Raw genomic sequence first — 22,588 nt, 5'->3', positions numbered from 1 at the left:
GGAGCAACGAGCTACCTTCCCGGAGGTAAAACTAATGGAAACAAACGAGTCCACGAAGGGGCGCCGCTGTCCCTTACATCACTTCCTGCTTCTTCTTGAAAACAAATTCCTGAGAGGATTTTCATGGCGGGAGTTACAAAAAGCTGTATACGTCAAAATCATGTTTTCTGGTGAAAAAACACATGGGACCATATTGGCTGTGGGTTTTTCATTAATAATATACCAAAAATCATCCGTTTGATGACACTTGACCTTTAATGTATTTGGTGCATGATTTTATAAGAGACAATGCCAATCATGCACAATTTCTTCCAATGAAAATTTCTCCCTTCCAGGCTCATTGCATCTCATGAGGCCATATCCCAGATATGACGTCATGAGTGTGACTGTGGCTGATTCTTATCCTGACCACCGGTTGCATCTTCTTGTATTCTGCAGAGGCATACTTGGTGAAGAGCGAGGAAACAAGGCGCAAAACATGCCATTACAAAAAAAAAAAAAAGGATGATAGCTCTAACTTTCAGGCAGTGGATTTGTCTCTTGACCGTGTCATATTCCAGGATGTCAATGAAAACTCTCCCCCTGGTTTTGATTAACCTCGGAGCGGAGATGCTTTACATCCTGGACCAACGCCTGCAAGCTCCCAGCACTTCTGAGGGCAAGTCTGAAGGTATGTTGAAGTCTTGCTTCTGCCACTCATACAGTGCAAAAAACATTTTAAATAGAAACATTTGCTTGTACTTTTGAATGTTTAACGACTGTTTCCTATTTTTGCCTTTTTTTTTTTGGCAACGCTGCAGAAGTGTGGTCTGAAAATGACAGAAAAAAGTGTACATGCAGTATGCTAAAGGGTAGGGGTGTATTCACTTTTGTTGCCATTGTCTTAGACATAAATGGCCATGTGTTGAGTTATCTTGAGGGATCAGTTGTCACGACCCATCAGTACAGAGGAGGACCCAAATGCAAGACTCTGGAGACGCAGAGGCAGTTCGGGAAAAGTGTTTATTCGTTCCACGGTCGGGGATCAGGCAGACAGTAGAGCAGCAGTAACTAAGACGTCAGGCGTAGCAAGCAGGGGTCGCTACACGGGAGATCGATCGGAGATAGCAGGAGTATCAAAGACGTCAAGCTTACAGGGTCAGTCGGAGGACAGGTGGAGGTCGGTACACCAGGGTTCATGATCAAGAATACGGGAGTGCAGGAACGAGGCATGGGTGGCGATGATCTGGCAAAGCCAGACCGTCCACTGGGTCCGATATATACAGGGGTTCATCGCTGCCAATGAGGCGCATGCGTGCGCCTCCTAATAAGTGCAACTCTGCGGGGATCCGCACAGCCAGGGCTGGACCGGCAGGACCATGACATCAGGAAATTTTCATTGTTGTACATACTGTGCACTGACTACTTTACACTGTAGCTAAGTGTAATTTCTTTCGCTGTTGAACCATTTTTTTACAAAAATGGGAAGCATGGACTTAGTTTTGTGCCATACTTTATGAGACCAATCACTATATTTTTCTGTGCCTTCCTGTTGACAGTGATTAATGACATTGTCGGGACCATGTTCAGTAAAGCCTTCATGGACAAACTTTTAAAACCTCCACTGCTATATTCGCACAGGACAATGAAAGTCGTACTGACTCGTTTGTTGCACGTCTCAATCATGAAGCTGAACACAGTCAGCATGGAGAAGGTAATGACACGAGAAATCATTCTCAGTATGGAACAGCAACATAAGCTACCATGACAATGATGAACATACTATTCAATGAATACCTCTATGAAAGTAAGTCAAAACCGACCGTGAGAACAAACCAGCAACATAAAATTGGCAAAATCGCGCCCAATTCCCAGGTTTAACATATGTTCTGTCTGTTCTCAAACAGCTCTACGAGCTGATGATCATGGCCTTCAAGTATCAAGTCTTCCACTGTTCGTGCTCTCAGGACCTGCTGCTCATCTCATACAATCACATCAACGCCATCAGGAAAATTCGTAAAGGGCTCTCCAGCTGTTGTGAACAAAGTGGATGAAACTCTTCGGAAGATCATGGAGGGACCCTGATCCAGAATACAGTAAACCCCGTTTTCCACAAACGTTTTGGTCACAACATGTTCACAATGGCTGACAACCAACAATCTATTGAGACCTTATATAACAAAAGCTTTAAAGACATTTTAATCCATCAAAAAACACTTTTACATATTCCTCAGTGTCTGTTCTCACAGTTTTGCAAATAAGTGACAGTGTGCTTGTTTTTTGCGCTTAATATTGTCACTCCCAGTTAATATGTAGTGTAAAACTGGAGGATAAAACAAAAGAATTCCACAACAAATTGTTTCACCAAACTGTATAATTTCAACTACTGTAAGGAAACTAACTAAATGCGATCATATAATGTGACATGCCATAGATGGGCCAACGAACACGAACATGGGCTTTGCGGTATTGTCATAATCCTGCCGCTCCAGCACGAGGACTCTCTGCCGACTCTCGTTCACGTTGCCCTGGTAACGGATTCGCCACCGTGCCACGCCCACGTTGCTGTTTCAACGGATGCACTGCAAGCTCACGTGGCAGTGGGGACCGACCCGATGCCGCCTCACGTTGCTGTCCAGGAGGTGGCGACGTCTCCACAGCTGCTTCTCGTCCGTGCTCTGGAGTACCAGTCGTGACCGGCCCGCGGACCCTCCACACTCCTGCTTCGTTGGCGACCGTCCGGCGGACGCTCCACACTCCTGCTCTGTCGGCGACGAGCACGCCCATACGCTCCCGTCCAGGAGGCGGCGACGGTGACACTGACGCTGCCTTCTCTCGTTGCCGTCCAGGAGGGGGCGATGGTGTCGCCGCCTTCTCACGTTGCTGCTCAGGAGGGGGCGATGGTGTCGCCGCCTTCTCACGTTGCTGTCCAGGAGGTGGCGCTGGCGATGGGGTCGCCGCCTTCTCACGTTCCTGTCCAGGAGGTGGCGATGGTGTCGCCGCCTCCTCACGTTGCTGTCCAGGAGGGGGCGATGGTGTCGCCGCCTTCTCACGTTGCTGTCCAGGAGGTGGCGAAGGCGATGGGGTCGCCGCCTTCTCACGTTCCTGTGCAGGAGGTGGCGATGGCGATGGGGTCGCCGCCTTCCCACGTTCCTGTCCAACAAGAGCTGGGGAGTTCTGATGAGCCACCCCGGAGCTGGAGAGACTTCGGGATGGTAATGGTGGCGGTCATGGCTCTGGTCCTTCTCTCCATCATCCTATTCGCTCCAGATGGCTCCCAGCCGCTTGACCAAGCCTCGGTGGCGACCAATCCCTGGTCGTCTGGCAACGACGGCGTGGGAGGTTCTCGTCTGGAGCAGTGGCCTGCCTCGTTCTGGTTCCTGCTTCGCCGTTTGGTTCCTCACAGAGGTCGTCCGCCCGAATCGCCCCGTGGGGACCCTGGTGCTTGGCGTCCGGGTCGCCCTCCTGACCTGTCCACCTGGAGGCCTTGTGTTTGGTGGCCTGGATGGCCACCAGACTGGGGTTCGGGGGGGGGCGTGCCCTCCTCCGGACACCTCTTCCGCCCACCCCTGCCTGTGTTAATTATTGTTTGTTTTTTCGTTTAGGCACATCTGGGAGCCGTGCCATTGAGGGGGGGGGGGTACTGTCATGATCCTGCCGCTCCAGCACGAGCTGTGCGGGTGTCCGCGCAGGTGCGCTGATTGGAAGGTGCACACCTGCGCCTCATGCAGCCTGATTTATGCTATGGATTTATATGACCGCGATGACAACTGGCCGGCGCCAGTTCGTATGATCTTCATGTCCCATTTGTGTGCTCCAGTATCCCTGATCGAACCTGTGTGTACCGACCTTCGTCCGTTCTCCGATCAACCCTGTAAGCCTGACTCCTTTGATACTTCTGCCTGCGTTGATTGTTCTCCCGTGTACCGACTCCTGCCTGTCCGCTCATCTGCTCTCTTCGCCCGACGTCCCAACTACCGCTGCTGCACCGGACTGCCTGCTCGATCCCCGACCTCGTCATATAATAAACGTGTCTCTTCTTGAACTACCTTGCGTCTTCCGAGTTCCTGCATTTGGGTCCTACTCTCGTTCCGATGGGACGTGACAGGTATAATAAACCTTAAACATTAACAGATGCAGAGCAGCAACACTTACACACAGACCATACAGTATATTATTACTGGCATATACAATATTCTCTGTACTTTCTGACAACCATGCTTGCCTGTATTCAGTGAACCCACACATATTTGGGGTTAGGCATTCACCTAATTCACCAATTTTCAGAATTTATTTGGAATCTCTCCCCTTTGCTCAATAAAAACATAGCTCATTTTGATGGCAATGCTGCCATCTTGAGTGACATATAGGCAATTATAAACACAAATTATGTCTATAGCTGCCCTTTTACAGTATATACATGACACATTTTTTTCACTGCAGGTATACTCGTCTATGACTGCGGGTGAATTCCAGATTCTCCGACAAACGCTGCTTCTTTTAAGTATTCCTGTGGCTCTTCTCACATTCTCACTCAGTTTTGCAAATAAGTGACAAAATGTACTTGTTGTATGCTCTTAATATCGTCACTCCCAGTTATTATGTAGTGTAAAACTGGAGCATAAAACAAAAGAATTGCACAACAAATTGTTTCACCAAACTGTATAATTTCTACTACTGAAAGCAAACTAACTAAATGGGATCATATAATGTGACATGCCATAGATGTTTACCGCAAAGGTTTTGGGTACATGTTCACACTGGCTGACAACCCACAATCTATTGAGACCTTTTATACAGTATATAGGCAATTCTAAACTTTAAGTATGTCTATAGCTGCCATTTTACAGTACGTTCACGACACATTTTTTTCACTGCAGGTATACTCATCTTTGACTGCGGGTGAATTCCAGATTCTCCGACAAACACTGCTTACATTCTTGCAGGACACACACATCCGCGTGAGTTCCATGCTATCTAAATGAATGCTGATAGATGAAATAAAAACACGGCGTAATTTCCTCAAAAACCAAATCCAGAATCTCAATGGACGTTTTGCCCTGTCAACCACAGGCCCGGTGCCTCATGGAATGGATGTTCCTGGGATAATTCATTGAGAACATATCGTATTACAGAAGAATTTATATTGTTTATCCCAAATGACCATTATGTCTTACAGGATATTTGACAATAAGGGGGCGAGAAATACAGCACAGCAGGTTCTCCTCGGGTGGGAGTTACACCCTCCTCATAAAAGATGCATCATTTGGCCTAAATGGAGACAGTCATGAAACTGTGCGTGAACATGTCGTGCACCTAAAACCATGTTTTATTTTAATTTTTAAATGACGCTACATGTGTGGCTAACCCTTCTTTTGCTGTGTTTCTTCCAAATAAAGGTACAGTGTACATTTTGGAGGCGAATCATCCAACGTTCCCTTGGTGAACGCAATGTGACAGTAAAACTACACACTGGTAATGTAATCTTCAGTACATGTCAAATGTTATAACATTTAAAGCATATAAATATAAATTCAAGGTAACGATATGCCAAAAACCACAGATTAGTACATACCTTGTTGCTCAACAGCCTGGGAGAATGCCGTGAGGGGCTTGGGCAGTGCCACCTCTGACAGCGGTCACAGCTGACAACAGACTTCCAGACAGTATGTATGAACCAACCCGGCCGAAGCCTGTCTCGTTCTCACAAAATGTGAGTGTGAGCTAACGTCCTGTGATGCAAATAACACACATAACTATAAATTTCATATAATGTGTATGATGCCTTAAATATTTGCATCTTCACAAACTTTATGTTGTTGAATAACTGTCTCAATGTGTTTGTATTTTTTATTTTTATTTTGCGTTTGTTGTCTGGTATTGTTCTCCATATGTGCACTGACACTTTGATGATGTCCACTGTGGAGGCTCAGCCAGATTATCTTGACTGGACCTGCAGACATAACTACGTGAGTCTCAAAGTCATTTACAGCAATCCCCCATCCATCATGAGGGTTACATTTGTGCGATTCTCATCAGGGGCACAGAAATAAGTAATAGAGATGATAATAAATTAAGATGGGCTGAAAGAATAAAAAGAAGAGCTTCAAGGGATTTTCCTTTTCACCACCTCATGTGGACTACAGAGTCCCTATCAATGGCTTTCATATGGCAAGCATGACCGATTAAAAAAAATTATCTACACTCAGAGCCAGACCAAACCAGACCCCATCTTAGTCTTCCTGTGACTATTAATCAAATCAATCTGTTTGCAGTGATGAAAGTCTTCCGGATTTTCTAGATTTTCAAATTTACATGAAAATTCCTCCGGAAAATTGAGGAAAAATATCCTAAAATTAATCCGGATATTCGTTGACACCATTGAACGAATATGCATTTGAGTTCGTTGCTTTCCTTTCACGAGCGTTGAGGCACTAACACTAATAACAGTAACGCCCCTCCCCTCACATTCTCTCAAGACGTCGCTTATTTTGTGTAGTCTTGAAAAATTTAAATAAATTAAATAAATAAATTTAAATTCCTCCCTCACAACATCCAACCTTTTCTTTGGTCTTCCTCTCGCTCTTTTGCCTGGCAGCTCCATCCTTAGCACCCTTCTACCAATATACTCACTCTCTCGCTTCTGAACATGTCCAAACCATCTAAATCTGCGCTCTCTAACCTTGTCTCCAAAACATCCAACTTTGGCTGTCCCTGTAATGAGCTCATTTCTAATCGTATCCAACCTGTTCTCACCAAGCGAGAACCTCAACATCTTCATTTCTGCTACCTCCAGTTCTGCTTCCTGTTGTTTCTTCAGTGCCACTGTCTCTAATCCGTACATCATGAATAAATGAATAAACATTTTATGACCACTTAAATGAAATGACACTGTCTTTTCTTAAAGGATCAACCTGTCCCGTCAAAATTACATGACTTTAAGCAAAGACGACCCAAGATGAAGACAGGTTTATGGTGGAAGTCAGCATTGCCTGAAAGTCCTGCAGGTGATGGTGACCCATCACAGGAGAATCAAGAAAGATGTGAAAGTAACTTGACAGAGGAGGAAGAGGTTGTGAAGAGGGCTGCAAAGAGGCAAAGCCAGCCAGAGGAAGAGACCGAGGATATTGGCTGTGATGTCAAGAAGAAACGCTTTGAACCAAAGTCTCTGTTTCTTGAGAATTTGTCTGAAGATGCCGCCATGCCAGCAAGTGCAGGAGATACAGTATATGAAGAAGAGACAAGAGTGGTTAAGGAAAACAAAGGGCTCACCAACATAAACAGAGGTGCAGACTCGGATTGCAGGGAAAATGCAGAAAAAGGAGGCTGTCAGAGCAAAGCGATGTTTTGTCTGTACTTTCATCAACAGAGGTTATCTTGGGAACAGGAACTGAAGAAGAAGAATACATCGACGTGGTTGGAGCGTTGGATTCCATCCCCGAACCGATCTCCATTACCTGTCATTGTCTTCAATGAATGAGGAGGAGGAGGAGCCAGATGAGGAGATTGACATAATACAAGAGTCAGACTTCATTTTTTTCTCTATCTTACCATGTATGTCCATGATCACAAAAGGTGACCTACATAAACAGTAATCCCTCTCTACTTTGCACTTCACTTATTGTATATATACATTCCCCCCCCCACACACACCCCAAAAAAGCCACATCGTCTTTCAGTACATACCATATGATGTGAAGGCGTATTGATACAAGGTGACATCCCTGGCATAACATGTGGACCAATAAAGCAAAAAAAAAGATAGATCCAGGGATGAGAATTTTCTGCAGATCCGCGGAATTCCGAGGTTTTCAGCTAAAGATGTCATTGTTGTGAAATGTGTAGATTCGTTCAGAACTTTTTTTTTTTGGGGGGGGGGGGCTGTGATCAAGACCGGCTGCCAGCATCTATCGGCAGCACTCGACGTGAAATTAGTCACAGCTGTGATAACGGAAAACGGCATCGCTCTCTGTTTATGGCATTGCTACCTGTTTGCATTAAATTTGGTGTTTATATTAACGCCAACATTCCGATTTCCGGCAGCATTTTGGTGGCATTTCATCGATATTTTAACTCAGATGTTTACATGCTAACGCGAGAGAAGTATTCTGTTTACTACGGCATAGTTAAAACTTATCGACATACGTACGCATATGTTATCAAGCGGTCTGCACATTTTCCAGTATGGCGAAAGTCTTGGAGCGAAAAGATCGTGCCAGGGAAATTGGTAAAAACCACAGGGTAAAAAACTGTTTCAGATGGGCATGGCTTGAAAAAAGATAGGAATGAAAACTGTATCAAGATGTCCTAACCGAACAGAGACGGTGGCACTTAAGAGACAACAGGAAGCAGAACTGGAGGTGGCAGAAATGTTGATGTTCTTGTTAGGAATGAGCAGGTTAGATAGGATTGGAAATGAGCTCATTAGAGGGACAGCCAAAGTTGGTTGCTTGTGGTTTGAGCAAATTTTGCAAAAAGGGGGATTCATACCATCAAAGCACTTCAGTCCTTTGACATGTGATCCACCATTTCAACTAGGATTTTAATGCAATTAATCTAGATAAATTGATTACAAAGCCTCTAATTAATTGTGCTTTTAAAAAAATTAACATTGTTACGCACATCAAAAAAATAGCAGCATAGGATTTTTCATGTCGTAACATCGCAGTCAGGTATTGTACTGGTACCTGGTGCAATAGTGGCACGTAGTATTTTCAAAAAGTTATGCAGCATACCCTCTCACCGCAACAAGGAATAGTTACAAAATTAAACACTTCAAACATAACATAATACTTGAGATTTTTCACTGTGTCCCTATATGTATATTCTTGTACCACCATGTTTCCCTCTCATGTACAGTAAATGTGTTCTCACTAGGGAATAGTCCCTGTTATTTGATTATGCTGATTTTATTGGTTTATTTCCCCTACCTTGTCATGGAGAACACAAAATAGCATCCCTTGCTGCCAATGCAAACATTTTACGTACTGCTAGAGAGAAAAAGTACAGTGCATGCTTTTTTTTCTCGAAATATTTCAGAATGTAAGAACTGCAAACACACGTTTGATGTGAAAATGAATTTATTTGCTATCAACCCGTGACCTCCTCCACACAGAAAGCACACACGAGAGCCGTACCGCAAGTTGGAAATTTTCCTCCAAGTAGACTTGAGCTACAGCTCAGTGTGTGTTTGGGAGTTGAACCATCAAACCAAAAAAAGACCCCAGGTGTCATCTTTGTTGGTGTGTTTGTGTGTGGACTGTGGAGTTCCCTGTGCTTTAACAGTGTCATATTGTCTCTTATCACAGTCAACTGTGAAACAGTGTGGAGTGGGCTGCAACTCCACCCAACAAAAAGAAGGAGCTCGTGGAGAGGCAGGAGATGCTTTGTCAGTCTTGATGTGCTAACCTCAGTGCTGAATGCGCCTGATGGACTGGATCTGGGGAGTCTGACAGTGGGACCCCCAGTTTTTGCAGTGTTGGTATTCCCCATTGTGTCTCTCGCACTCCATGATGTACTGCTGACCTCTGTAGCCAGGAAACTGGTAGCACACAAAGCTGTTGGAGGAAACAAGTAGCACAATTTTTCTTTTAGTTATAAAGTCAATCTTGAACATACAGTAAATAGACCAACTTTTGGATTGCACTATACTCGGACTTGGGGGCGGGGGGGGGACGACAATAACTCAGCTAAGTCGACTTCAAAAAGAGGTTGGCGCAGATTTTCTGCCTCAGTGCGTAGTCAGGACCAAAAAAGTTCAAATGTTTTGTGCTGCAAGAGCCACAGAAATTTATTGCAGACAAACAGCAGTGATGGGCCACCAATAAACTTTGCCAAAAACGACACAGGAATGTCTACAAGTGATTTTTTAAACCGTGTTAGATGTGTCATGGCTATATAAGATGATATATGAGTGAGCTGAATACTATTTAGGGTTTTTCTTTACCTAAAATGGTAATCACTAGCACGCTAATGCGAATCATGAATATGAACTGTTTATTAATGTCAGGGGCGTGGACCTTGTGATTCTGACACTGTTGCCTGTTTGGACTGTTTGCTTGTATATCGACCTTGAATCGAATAAATACGCTCCCCGAACTGTACCTTGTCTCGTGAGTCGGGCATTCTGAGTCCAACCCCGTGTTCTGTTCCTGACAGAACGGTCTGGCCAACTCATGGACCCAGCCAACTCCAAACTGGTGCACATAGCTCTCCAGATACAAGGACATGATCTGGTTCAGCATGAAGAATAATTCATTGCCTTTGGCCAGCTCTTGGAGCAACAGAGAATCCTGTTGCAACAGAGAATCATGTTGCAGCAGGTAATCTCACGGATGGAATCCATGCGTGGATCTTCCTCAAGCCAACCTGTTGCCAGCACAAGAGGCGGCCATGGGACACTCAAATCCCTGTGGGCTTGCCACCCTGACGGGACGGCTTGCGGCCACTTGCCCACCTCTCTCCGGCCCGGAACGATTCTCAAGGAACTCCGGGAATGTCAAACCATTCAGCACTAAGTGGGAGCTTCATTTCAAGCTTCAAGCAGCAGCCTTCCCCACCGGTGGGGCTAAGATAGCATCATTTCCCACCTGACAGGACGCACATAAGATTGGGCCATAGACGAATGGAGCCGCAACACGGACACATTCTGGTCGTGGGAATCCTGGATTTAATGTGCCAAGATAGGTGAGACCCACTTCTCCTGGGGGGCATCAGGAGTGAGGAAGAAATCTAACTTTAACCAGACTTACGCGCCAGACTGCACGTGCATGGATCCCACTTCAGTTGTCACCCAGCCCATGGCCTGCAGAGATGGGTAGTCATCACAGACCTCTACACTGCGGCCCATTAAATTCTCCTTCTCAAAGATGACCATGCAGCTGCTCTGGTGGGACTGTGGAAGAAGGGTACCAAAGTTTGATCAAGAGGAACCGCAGGGAATACGATCTGTATGTGTCATGTACTCACAGCGCAGTAGATGGGGCGCAGAGACATGAGCCGCTCCACGTGATAAGAGAGGGAACCGCTGTAGGAGTCCCAGTGAGGGTACTCTCCTCTCTCCAAGATCAACTGTTGGCCTTGGAAGTCATGGTGCTCGAAACCGACCCAGCTTCACAAACAGATAGAGAACCCCTTACATGACATAAAGGAATGGGTGAACCAAACTCACAGGCAGCCAGTCACACCGATGTAAATCAGAATCGGCTTTATTGACCAAGTGTGTAAAAACACACAAGGAATTTTTCTCCGGCAGTTGGTGCTGCTCTGGTACGACATTCAAAACGAAGAACAATAAAGTAACAAGAACAAAGAACAAGAGACATTTCTGTTGGTAGGAACTATTCCTTAAAAGAGTCATAGATGTGCAACATATAAAGACTTCTTCATTTAGAACAGGTGAGAGATCAGAGTGTGTCAACATCCCACATTGTGTTAAGCTTGTATAGAGTCCCTTTACCTGTTCACGGTTCCCGTTATAGACCAGTGCAATGACAATTGTGCAAAGGGAGCAGTTTAAAGTGACGAATCGTGCGATAGTCTACAAAATATATTACTAACACTAATGCTGATTGGACCATCAGGATGTGTGTGTCCCAACAGTGGCACAAGTCAGAAAATAGTAGGTTCAAGAATTTATTGACTTAATTGCCAGAGAGAAAAAACTGTTCGAATGCCTACTAATTTTGACTTGCATTGATCTGTAGCGCTTTCCCGATGGAAGGAGCTGGAAGAGCTGGTGGCCAGGATGAAGAGCGACCGAAAGAATCCTGCCCACTCTGGACCTAGTTTGGGTTGCGTGCAAGTCTTCAATAATGAGTAGAGTGGTGCCGACAATCCGTTCAGCAGTTTTGATTGTGTGTTGCTGTCAAAGTTTGTCCTTTTTCTGTGGCGGCAGTGGGTCCAGCTGGGGACCTGTGATGCTCTTGAGGTGGTCCAGCACAAGGTGTTCAAAGGACTTTATGACCACAGATGTCAAGGCAACAGGGCTGTAGTCATGAAGACCCGAGACTGCTGGTTTTTGGGGGACTGGTTATAATAATAATGGTGGAACGTTTGAATCAGGTTGGTACCTCACCCAGTTCTAGAGATCTGTTGAAGATCTTTGTGAATACTCGAGCAAGTTGGTCTGCGCAGAGTTTGAGGCAGGATGGGGAGACAACGCCCGATGCTTTGTTGATATTTTGTTGTTTGAAGATCTGTCTAACGTCCCTTTTACGGATGTTAAACGGTGAAGTGGAAGGCGGTGCGGCTTGTGGTGTGGCTTGGTGGGTGCATGGTGTGGAAGTGTTTATTTCGGATTTGCAGTAAAAGCTATTTAGGTCGTCAGCTAGCCCACTCGTGTTTTTTTTACAGGAAGGGAACGTCACTTGCATTTAGTGAGTGATTGTAATCTGTACCAAACTGATTTGGAGTCATTAGCACCGAGATGTTTTTCCGGTTTAAGTTTAAAATGCGGAATTATCCTTTTTTCGAATGTGAGAATAAGCTATCGGCCTGGACAGAACCTGCGGACGCACACAGATAACTGAAGCTGAGAATTCTTTAATCATCAAATGTACTGCACTACTAGCAGAAGTAGGACCAAGTCAGTCCTTTGTAAGTAAGAGGTCAGAAGTAAGGCTCAAGTCTTTGGCATCATGTCCCGAGTCATGTTCCAAGTCCTACATGAGTCCTTTCAAGTAATTTTAATAACAAAGTAACAATATATATCATCCATCAATATTCCCAGTTCTGAGGACATGACTTCAACCCCAGTCATCCCTGCTTGGAGTTTGCATGTTCTCCCCGTGCCTGTATGGTTTCCTTCCACACAAACATGCAACATTTATTGGACACTCTAAATTGCCCTTTGGTGTTATTATGAATGCGGCTGTTTGTCTCTATTTGCCCTGCGATTGGCTGGTAACCAGTTCAGGGAGTACCTCACCTCCTGTCCGTTGACAGCTGGGATAAGCTGTAGTACTCCCGTGACCCTAGTGAGGATAAGCGGCTAAGAAATGGATATATATATACAGTGAAGAAAATAAATATTTGAACACTGCTATATTGCAAGTTCTCCCACTTAGAAATCATAGAGGGGTCTGAAATTTTCATCATAGGTGCATCTCCACTGTGAGAGATCATCTAAAAAGTAAAATCCAGATCCATTCAAATCTCACCACCTGTGAGAGAGGCCATAGGGGTCAGGTGCAATGTGAGCTGGGTGGGAGCCCAAAGCGGGGGACCTTGGCAATCTGATCCGCGGCTACAGAATGTGGCTCTAGGGACATGAAATATCATCTCTCAGGCAGAGAAGGAGCCCAACCTAGTGTGTGAGGTCAAGAGATTCCAACTAGACATAGTCAGACTTGCCTTTATGCAGGCTCTAGTACCAGGGAGTACCTGGTTGGACTCTGTTCCACTCAGAAGTTTCCCACGGTGAGAGGCAGTGAACATGTGTGGGTATACTGTGAAGAAAAATGGCAAACTTAAGACGGGCCTTGACATGTGCTGCTTTAAGCATGGGAACTTTCCGTGCCATGCATGATTTCAAACCATGACGTCTTAGTGTATTACCAACAGTCACCTTGGACAGTGGACCTTTTTTCAACAAGCTGCTTGGCAATTTCTCTTTTCCAGTCCTTTCCAGCCATGTGGAGTTGTACAATTTTGTCTCTGGTGTCTTTGGACAGCTCTTGGGTCTTGCCCATGTTACACGTTTGAGTCTTACTGATTGTATTGTGTGGACAGGTGTCTTTATGCAGCTAGCGACCTCACACAGGTGCATCTGACTCAGGATAATACATGGAGTGGAGGCGGATTTTAAAGACGGACTAACAGGTCTTTGAGGGTCAGAATTCTAGCTGATATTCAGGTGTTCAATACTTATTTGCAGCTGTATCACACCAATAAATCATTTAAAAAAAATCATACATTGTGATTTCTGGATTTTTCTTTTTAGATTATCTCTCTCACAGTGGACATGCACCTATGATGAAAATTTCAGACCCCTCAACTATTTCTAAATGGGGTAACTTGCAATATAGAAGGGTGTTCAAATACTGGCCCTGACTGTTGTTTTTGCCGATGCACCAATCAACAGTTCAGAGTGCCCAGCCTTTTTTAGGTCCTCAGAGGGAGTGCTGGAGAGTGCTCCCTCTAGGGACTCCATCATTCTGCTGGGGACTTCAATGCTTATATGGGCAATGACAGTGAGAGCTGGAAGGGGGTGATTGGAAAGAAAGGCACCTCATCCACCGATTGGAAACCGAGTGGTGTTCTCTGACAGGACTTCGGTCTTCATCACGGATTGTCCATAACGAACACCATGTTCAGGTATAAGGATGTCCACATGTGCACTTGGCACTAGGACACCCTAGATCGCAGTTCGATGATCGACGTTGTGGTCGTGTCATCAGACCTGCGGCTGCATGTTGTGGACACTCTGGTGAACAGAGGGGCAGACCTGTCAACTGATCATTACCTGGTGGTAAATTGGGGTCAATGGTGGGGGAAGATGCTGCTCCGACATGGAAGGCCCAAACGAAATTCAGAAATTCTGTCCATAAAAGTTATGAACAAAATCAGAGACAGAGAGCACCCTTGGGAGGGGGGCGTCCAACTCTAACCTGCAATAAGTATGACTTATCGCCAGCAAAACTCTGACACTGGCCGTACAGAGTCCAAAATTCCATATCAGGGTGTTTGGGACCCCAAACTCACGAAGCACCTGCAACAGGACTCCCCAAAGACATGATTGAATGTGTTCTCCACATCCAAAAATACATATGAACTGGTTGTATAAACTCCCATACACCCTCGAAGACCCTCCCAAGGGTGTAGAGCTGTTCCATTGTTCCGCACCCAGGATGAAAGTCACACTACTCCTCTTGAATGCGAGATTTGACTTCCCGATGGACCTTCCTCTCCAGCATCTCTGAGTGGACCTCACTAAGGAACTTGTGGCACCCTACAGTCGTCCTTCTTAAAAAGGAGGACGACCACACTTGTCTGACAATTGAGAGGCACTGTCCCGATGTCCAGGGGACGTTGCAGGGGCCTGTCAACCAGGACAGCCCCGAGAGATCCAGAGCCTTTTGGAACTCTGGGCAAATCTCATCCACCCCCGGGGCCTTGCCACCATGGAGCTTTTTAACCACTCAACCACAGAGATAGGAGAGCTCACCTCAGAGATCACAGACTCCATTTCCTCATGGGTAAGTATGTCGGAGAAATTGAGGTCTTCAAGGTATTCTTCCCACCGACTTACAACAACTCAAGTCGAGGTCAACTGCTGCTTCCCCCTCCTGAGACACCTTATGTTGGACCAGATTTTCCTCAAAGCTTTTCCTTAAATCATTCGCTATGGCTTCACCAAACTCTTCCCATGTCAGAGTTTGCATCCCGCTTGGGCAGAGTGTACGCATCAGCTGCCTCAGGAGTCCCATTGTACAAATAGTCTTGCTACATTAACAAACATCCATGCACCCATTTTCTTAGCCACTTATCCTCATGGGGGTCGCAGGAGTGCAGGAGCCTATCCCAGCTGTCAAAGGGCAGGAGGCAGGGTACACCCTGAACTGGGTACCAGCCAACCGCAGAGCACATGGAGATAGACAACAGTCACAATCACAATCACAATCACAATCACACACAGGTCAAATTTGGAGTGTCCAATTAATGTAGCATGTTTTTGGGAAGTGAAGGAAACCGAACTGTGAGGAGAAAACCCACGCAGGCACAGAGCGAACATGCAAACTCCACATAGGCGGGTCTGGGATTGAACCCGGGACCTCAGAAGTGAGAGGCCAATGCTTTCCAGCTAAACCACCATTCGGCACTCAATCACATCATTTTATGAAATGATTCCTACTTCTTGCATGGCTTCCCCCCACCGGCGTGGGAGAACCAAATTGCCTGGGAGCAGAAAGAGAACTATTGAAGTGTTCTGTCACTCACTTCTAAAAATTCGGCAAATGACCAATGAGCAGCCAGCATTAGGCAGGGCTGTGCGGGAAGAGGAAAGACATAAGTGAATTGAGTGATTTGCTCATGAACCGGTATATTCAGGAACTGAGTGATTCGTTCCTGAACTGAGGAACTGAAGAAAGATTCATTCTGGGGAAGGGCTTAGCCGAACTGACTGATTTGGTCACTGAACTGGTGTACTGAGGAACTGAAAAGTGAGTTGTTTGTTTCTGATCCACTTTTGTTAACCAGAGGAATGACATACTACGCAATGAGCATACTCATGAGTGATTATATGAGCAAGTCTTGGGGAATCCTTTCACTAGCAGCAATGGCACATAAATACAAGCACACATATTCAAAAGAAATATTTTGTACCCATGTATACATACATATAATTCCCTCTCTGTTTCTAATGAGATTATTGGAGATTTTCATGATACATTAAACTCACATCACATTTCTCAACACTCACTTTCCAACTATTAGATGACAATACAGTAGCAGTAAGGTGAGTTAGCGGAAAGCCCAAGTGGCCGATGCGTGTTTTTTCCCCGCCAACTTTGCTATTTCGAAATACACGACAACAACAATGCATGCAGTGCTTTGGTTAATGTGTTGAGTGAATGTAAAGGTCAGTCATGGATCATGAATGTAATGACGAAGCACTTAAATTATTTTATGAGAAAAAGTGAATAATTTGTCGAAAGAATCTTTTGAATTAATCTTTTGAGGAACTGATTTGAGTGGCTCAGTACACATAAAAGAACCACCATGCCCATCATTATTTCCAAAAAGGTTGCTAGGACTCGTTCTTCAGCTCGTCGGCATCAACCACCGCTGGTGACCACCAGTGGGTTCGGGGATTGCTGGGAATACAGGCACCGACTATTTTGCGGCTAGCGCTCCAATTGACGGCCTCAGCAATGGAGGCGTGGAACATGGTCCACTCAGACTCAATCTCCTCCGCCTCTGAAGAGACCTGGATGAAGTTCTGCCGGAAATGGATGTTGAAACTCCTTCTGACAGGGGATTCTGTCAGGTGTTCCAAGTAGACCCTCACAATACATTTGGGGATGCGACGCCAGAGCACCATCTTCCCCCACCATTGGAGCCAACTCACCACCCTGTGATGAATACTTGAAACCTCCGCCACACTCTTTGTAAGAGTGTCCAAAGATGTGCATTTTGAAGTCCAATGACATGACCACAAAGTTGATCATCAAACTGTGACCCAGGATGTGTGGACACACTTATGCTTGAACATGGTTTTCGTAATAAACAATCCGTGTTGAGCACATAAGTCCAATAACAGAACACCACTGGGTTCTGATCAGGGAGGCCGTTCTTCCCAATCACACCCTTGTCTCTTTCTTCTTCTTCCTTCTCAGTGACCACATGAGCATCCAGTGGGAGCGCTCTTCAGCGCCCCCTCCAAGGAATCCAAAAATAGGTGTGTACTCTGAACTTTCTGTTTGGTGCATCAGCACAAACAACAGTCGGGACGCATTTCCCCAAATCAAGGCAGAGGGAGGCTACCCTTTGTCCGCATGGGTGAACACCAATATAGAAGTGCTGAGCTGGGGGGCAATAAGTATATTCACAGATGCTTGGCACCTCTTTTCGTGTGCAACTTCAGAGGGAAGAGAGTCCAGCCCATTTCAATAGGCCTGGTACCAGAGCACAAGCTGTGTGTGGAGGCCACTCTGATTATATCTTGTCAAATTTTCTGAAACTCCCACACTAACTCAGGCCCCATCCCTGCCAGAAAAGTGACATTTCATGTCCCTAGAGCCACCTTGTGTTAAAATGGATCGGATCCCCAAGGTCCGTGCCTTAGTCCACCGCCCAGCTCACACTGTACCCGACCTCTATGGCCTCTCCCATAGGTGGTACACCCATGGGAAGGGGGGACCTACGTTACCCTTCCGGGCTGTGTCCGGGCAGGCCCCATGGGTGCAGACATGGTCACCAGGTGCTCACCTTTGAGCCCTATCCCAGCTGTCAACGGGCAGGAGGCAGGGTACATCCTGAACTGGTTGGCAGCCAAACGCAGGGCACATAGAGACAAACAGCCACACTCACAATCACACCTAGGGGCAATTTAGAGTGTCCAATTAATGCTGCATCTTTTTGGGATGTGGGAGGCAAAGTTGAAAAGAAATTATTTTAATCTTTTTTGTTTACATTTTTCACAATGCCCCGACTGCATTGGAATTAAGAGTTGTACAATGTATTAAGAAACAAATGCTATGTCTTTACTGTAAAGTCTCAAGACTAACAGATGGGACTCGTTTCTGTCTAGGTGATATAAAAGTGATGAGACTTACGCGCCACTTTCCACTCGAATGGAGCGGATGTTGTCCAGCCCACAATCCTGGATGTTGGCACACTCAGAGGTGAATTTCAGGGACTTGCCCTGGAAATGCTCCTGCTCGAACACAGTCACCTGTGGAGGCAACATCAGGTGTACATGATTGCAAAACATGGAAACTGTCAGGTTTTTCATGTTACCTTAAAGAAGGGGGCCGTGCCCAATCCTGAGTTAGGCAGGGGTTGAATCATAGGGGACTTGGTAGTCCTGAGCATCTTTCTTTACTCCTTGATGCATGGTGAAGACAAACACACGGACCTATGAGAAAGTGTCTCAGGTATACCATGACCAAAAACATCAATATCTTTTACAATTAGTCCTTTATTCAGTGCATGCATTTTTTTTTTGGACAAACTGCTTGTAGTTGGAGCAGATAACAGCAACTTACCTCCTTAATTTTGAGAAAAGCTCTGGACTGGAACGCACTGCCGCAAGCTTTGCAAAGAGTTTTTCGAGAACCTGGCGCTTCAGTTTTATATGGACAGACAGGACATGCAGGGTGGGGGCGGTCAGTGAGGAATGAAGTATGGGTGGAGCACTCCTGCAGCTGCGTGTTTAGTGTGAGGCCACGCTCACTCTTGGGTTGTTTGCCTTTGCAGATGGCGGAGAGGTGTGACCCTATGCTGGGACCAGCTCAGCACATATCACAGAGAAGAAACAAAGGCGGCCTGGTATGTTCGGACCTCGGTCAGCAGTCCAGCGTGTATGTCCGCACAATGGAGAGAGAGTGAGTGGATTAACAATGAAGCACAGGGGCACCTCTTAAGGCTGTGAGGCATTATAGGACAGTTTGAATGCATGTGCAATTCATAAAAAGTTGGTCTTATCAGCTTTACTACTGTTGTTTTTCCCCACTCTCATAAATAGGACGATGCAAAGACGATGAAACAGTGGATGACTGGTTAGCAAATCCACCTCACAATTCTGAGGACCTGGGTTCAAATCTGCCCTCGCTTGAGTGGAGTTTCCATGCTCTTCGTGCAGAAGCTAAGTTTCCCATAGGTGTGAAGGTTGTTTTTTTTTTTTTTAAGTGCCCTGTAATTACCTGGTGATGAATTCAGGGTGTACCCCACCCTTCCTCAATGATAGCTGGGATAGGCTTGAGCATGCCCGAGACCTGTGTGAGGATAAGCATAATGGGAAATGAATGAATTAATATGTACTGTATAGGCCGTGCGTCTCGACCTTTTTACCCCAGGTGCCTGCTCAAAAAATGCTTGGCTGTCAGAGTACCACCAGTTTTAAATAACAGTAGAGTAGTACGCCCATTTGTGCAACTAAAAATAAGGCAGTGATTGTATTCCTAGAAGATAATGTTATTGTAATCCATTGTTTGAATATCAACAGTCTGCTTATATAGAACATAAATAATGATTCAGTTAAAATGTCTTGCACATAATAGTAAAATAAAAATTTAGATTAATTTCTGATAACACTTGTAAAAGATTAAATTAAAAGGTACTTAAAAGTCTAATACTAATGAATAGTATTTAAATGTACTGTACTGGATTAACAAAGTTTAAGACTCTGTTACCCACTCCTTGAGCCATCACCTTATTGTGGTGGAGGCATTTCTGTGTCCCAGCGATGCTAGAAGCTAGGTTGTTGGGGCTTCATGTCCCTGGTAGGGTCACCCATGGCAAAAAGGTCCGTGGTGAGGGATCAGACAAATCACAGCTCCATAAACCCCTAAAACAAATACAAAAATTGGATCTAGGTTTCACTTGCCTGCATGCAGCTCACCAGAAGCCCCCATCTGGAGCCAGGCCTGGAGTTGTGGTTTAAAGGTGAGTGCCTGGTTGGCACTGGCGAGGGGCCATATGGGTCAGGTGCAGTGTGAACTGGGCAGTGGGCGATGGCAGGGACCTTGGCAATCCAATCCCCTGTTACAGAAGCTGGCTCGAGGGACCTGGAGTGTTACCTCTCTTGCAGGGAAGGAGCCTGAGCTTGTGTATGAGGTCAAGAAAACCCGACTAGATATAGTTGGACCCCCCTCCACACATGGATTGGCCTCTGGTACCAGTCCTCCTGAGAGGGGTTGAACTCTCTTCCACTCTGGTGTTGCCCACAGTGAGAGGTGCCATGCAAGTGTAGGTATACTTATGGTCCCCCATCTTGGTACCTGTAGATTGAGGTTAACCCCGGTGGATGAAAGGGTAGCTTCCGTCCGCTTTTGGGTGGGGAGACCGGTCCTGACTGTTTATGCTTATGCATCTTAGAGGGAGTGCTGGAGAGCACGCTGGATCGAGATTCCATCATTCTACTGGGGTACTACAATCTACAATGTTCAGGTGGGCAATGACAGTGAGATGTGGAAGGGGGGGGGTTGTGAAGAACGGCCCTTCCGATCAGAACTTGAGCGGGGTTCTTTTACTGGACTTCTTGCTCGTTATGGATCGTCCATAACGAACACCATATTCAAGCATTAGGGTGTCCACGTGTGCATTTGGCATCAGGTCGCCCTAGGTCACAGTTTGATGATCGACTTTGAGGTTGTTTCATTGGACTTGCGACCACATGTCTTGGACACTTGGGTGAAGAGAGGGGCTGAACTGTCAACTGACCAGCATCTGGTGGTGAGTTGGCTCTAATGGTTGGAGAATATGCCATTCCGAAGTGGCAGGCCCAAACTGGGAATGTCTCAGAATCCCCTGTCAGAAAGAGTTTTAACTCCCACCGCCGAAAGAACTTTGCTCATATCCTGTGGGATGCGGAGGACAATGAGTTGCACTGGACCATGTTCCACGCCTCCATTGCTGAGGTGGCAGACTGGAGCTGCGTCTGTAAGGTGGTTGGTGCCTGTCATGGCAGCAATCCCCAAACCCATTGGTGGACATCAATGTTGAGGGATGCTATTAAGCTGAAGGAGTCCTAGTAGCCATTTTTGGTCTGTGGGACCCCTGAGCCAGCTAATAGATACCGGCTGGCCAAATGGAATGCAGCTTTGGTGGTTCCTGAAGCATGAGGATGAGTGGAAGATGAGGGAGGAGTTCAGTGAGGCCATGGATAAAGATTTCCATGGGTTTAGCTTTAGGGAAATTCTGGTCCACCATCTGGCATCTCAGGATGGGGAATCAGGGCACCGTCATCACTGTATGTAGTGAGGATGGGGCACTGCTGACCTTGACTCGGGACGTTGTGAGTCGGTGGGGAGAACACATCAAAAACCTCTTGAATTCCACCGACACGGTTCTCTGAGGCACGCTCTTCATTCTCTGAGGACGTGAGAATATCCCTTATTTTTTGGGAAAGGAGGGTGGATAGGTGCACTCGACAAGAGAACGATTAGGGCTGGAACCTAGGGAGAAGCCAGGGCCATGAGAGTGAAGCCCCCATGCTAAGCAGCCATCCAGCCTGGGGATCCTCAGAAGCACCACCATGTAACTAAGTGTAAAACCACCTCTTCCCAGTTACTCTGACTGCCAGGTCCCCAACTGGCATTCATTGGCCCTATCCTGTGAAGATGGGAACATGAGCTCGACAGGCATATTCATAGTTTTGCAGACTTTGTAACGGTCGGTTGGGGTCGAGAAAGAGCTAAGCCGGAGCCACGGGGAGTGTCAGGTTTAAAAAGCTTGACTCTTGAAAAGAAGGCGAACAGACAAGGCTTCAAGTTTTACTTGCTGCAAGGGGAGCGACAGGACTTCTCCCTGCTTCCAACCAACTCCAACTTGTGTCCCCTTGCAGCTTCTTTTTATTCAGTGAATCACATGATGAGTGGATGTGTGTGTGTGTGACTGTTTGATTGACTACATCTGTCTGATTGATTACATCTGTCTGATTGATGAAATCTGTTTTCAAGACAATGAGTTCAAAGGTAGAAGGTAGGTGGTGATGTGTAACCAGCTACAGTATGTACAAGTTGAGAACATATGAATGATTTCTTCAACAGGGAGAACATGCGAACTCCACACAAACGAAGCCGGATTTGAACGCAGGAATCAGTCGCTCAACCCCTGCTCTCCAAAAAAAAATGTTCATTGTTGATGAAAGTATTCTCTTTTCCGCTTTTTAATGTTATAATGTACGATAATTATTGGACATATAATTAGGAAGCTCACTGTTTACTATTTCATTTACACAGTGTGTAGCAGCCTGTTTTCAAGTCTATGAATAGCCCTAACTAAATATGCAAATTCAATTCAGTTTTGTAAGTACAGTAACTACTGTTTATCTGTCCTGCTGGTGGCTGGGTGTTGGCCGCCCTGCTGCTCTGGCTCTTCCCGTGCTATGTCCCCCACTGATGATGTTGTCTTTTCTTTTGTGTCACGTCTCTGACCTCAGCAG

General features: G+C 45.9%; 1 protein-coding gene and 1 pseudogene across 1 annotated transcript; one reads left to right on the top strand and one right to left on the bottom strand.

Moving 5' to 3' along the window:
• The window catches only part of LOC133508853 (protein OSCP1-like), a 36,024-nt pseudogene extending 30,788 nt beyond the window's left edge, over positions 1 to 5,236 (top strand).
• Positions 5,237 to 9,232: 3,996 nt separating this feature from the next.
• Positions 9,233 to 18,737, bottom strand: cryba1l1 (crystallin, beta A1, like 1). The gene is made up of 6 exons (XM_061834683.1): positions 18,690 to 18,737; positions 18,442 to 18,528; positions 18,258 to 18,376; positions 10,948 to 11,089; positions 10,731 to 10,873; positions 9,233 to 9,536 (listed from the first exon to the last, which is right to left on the bottom strand). The coding sequence occupies exons 2-6, from the start codon at positions 18,514 to 18,516 to the stop codon at positions 9,389 to 9,391; spliced, it is 627 nt and encodes a 208-aa protein (XP_061690667.1). The 5' UTR covers positions 18,517 to 18,528; positions 18,690 to 18,737; the 3' UTR covers positions 9,233 to 9,388.
• Between the last annotated feature and the right edge of the window lie 3,851 nt (positions 18,738 to 22,588).

Source organism: Syngnathoides biaculeatus, chromosome 11, assembly GCF_019802595.1.
Source record: "Syngnathoides biaculeatus isolate LvHL_M chromosome 11, ASM1980259v1, whole genome shotgun sequence".
NCBI classification, from domain to species: Eukaryota; Metazoa; Chordata; class Actinopteri; order Syngnathiformes; family Syngnathidae; genus Syngnathoides; species Syngnathoides biaculeatus.
This window is presented reverse-complemented; position numbering and strand designations above follow the sequence as displayed.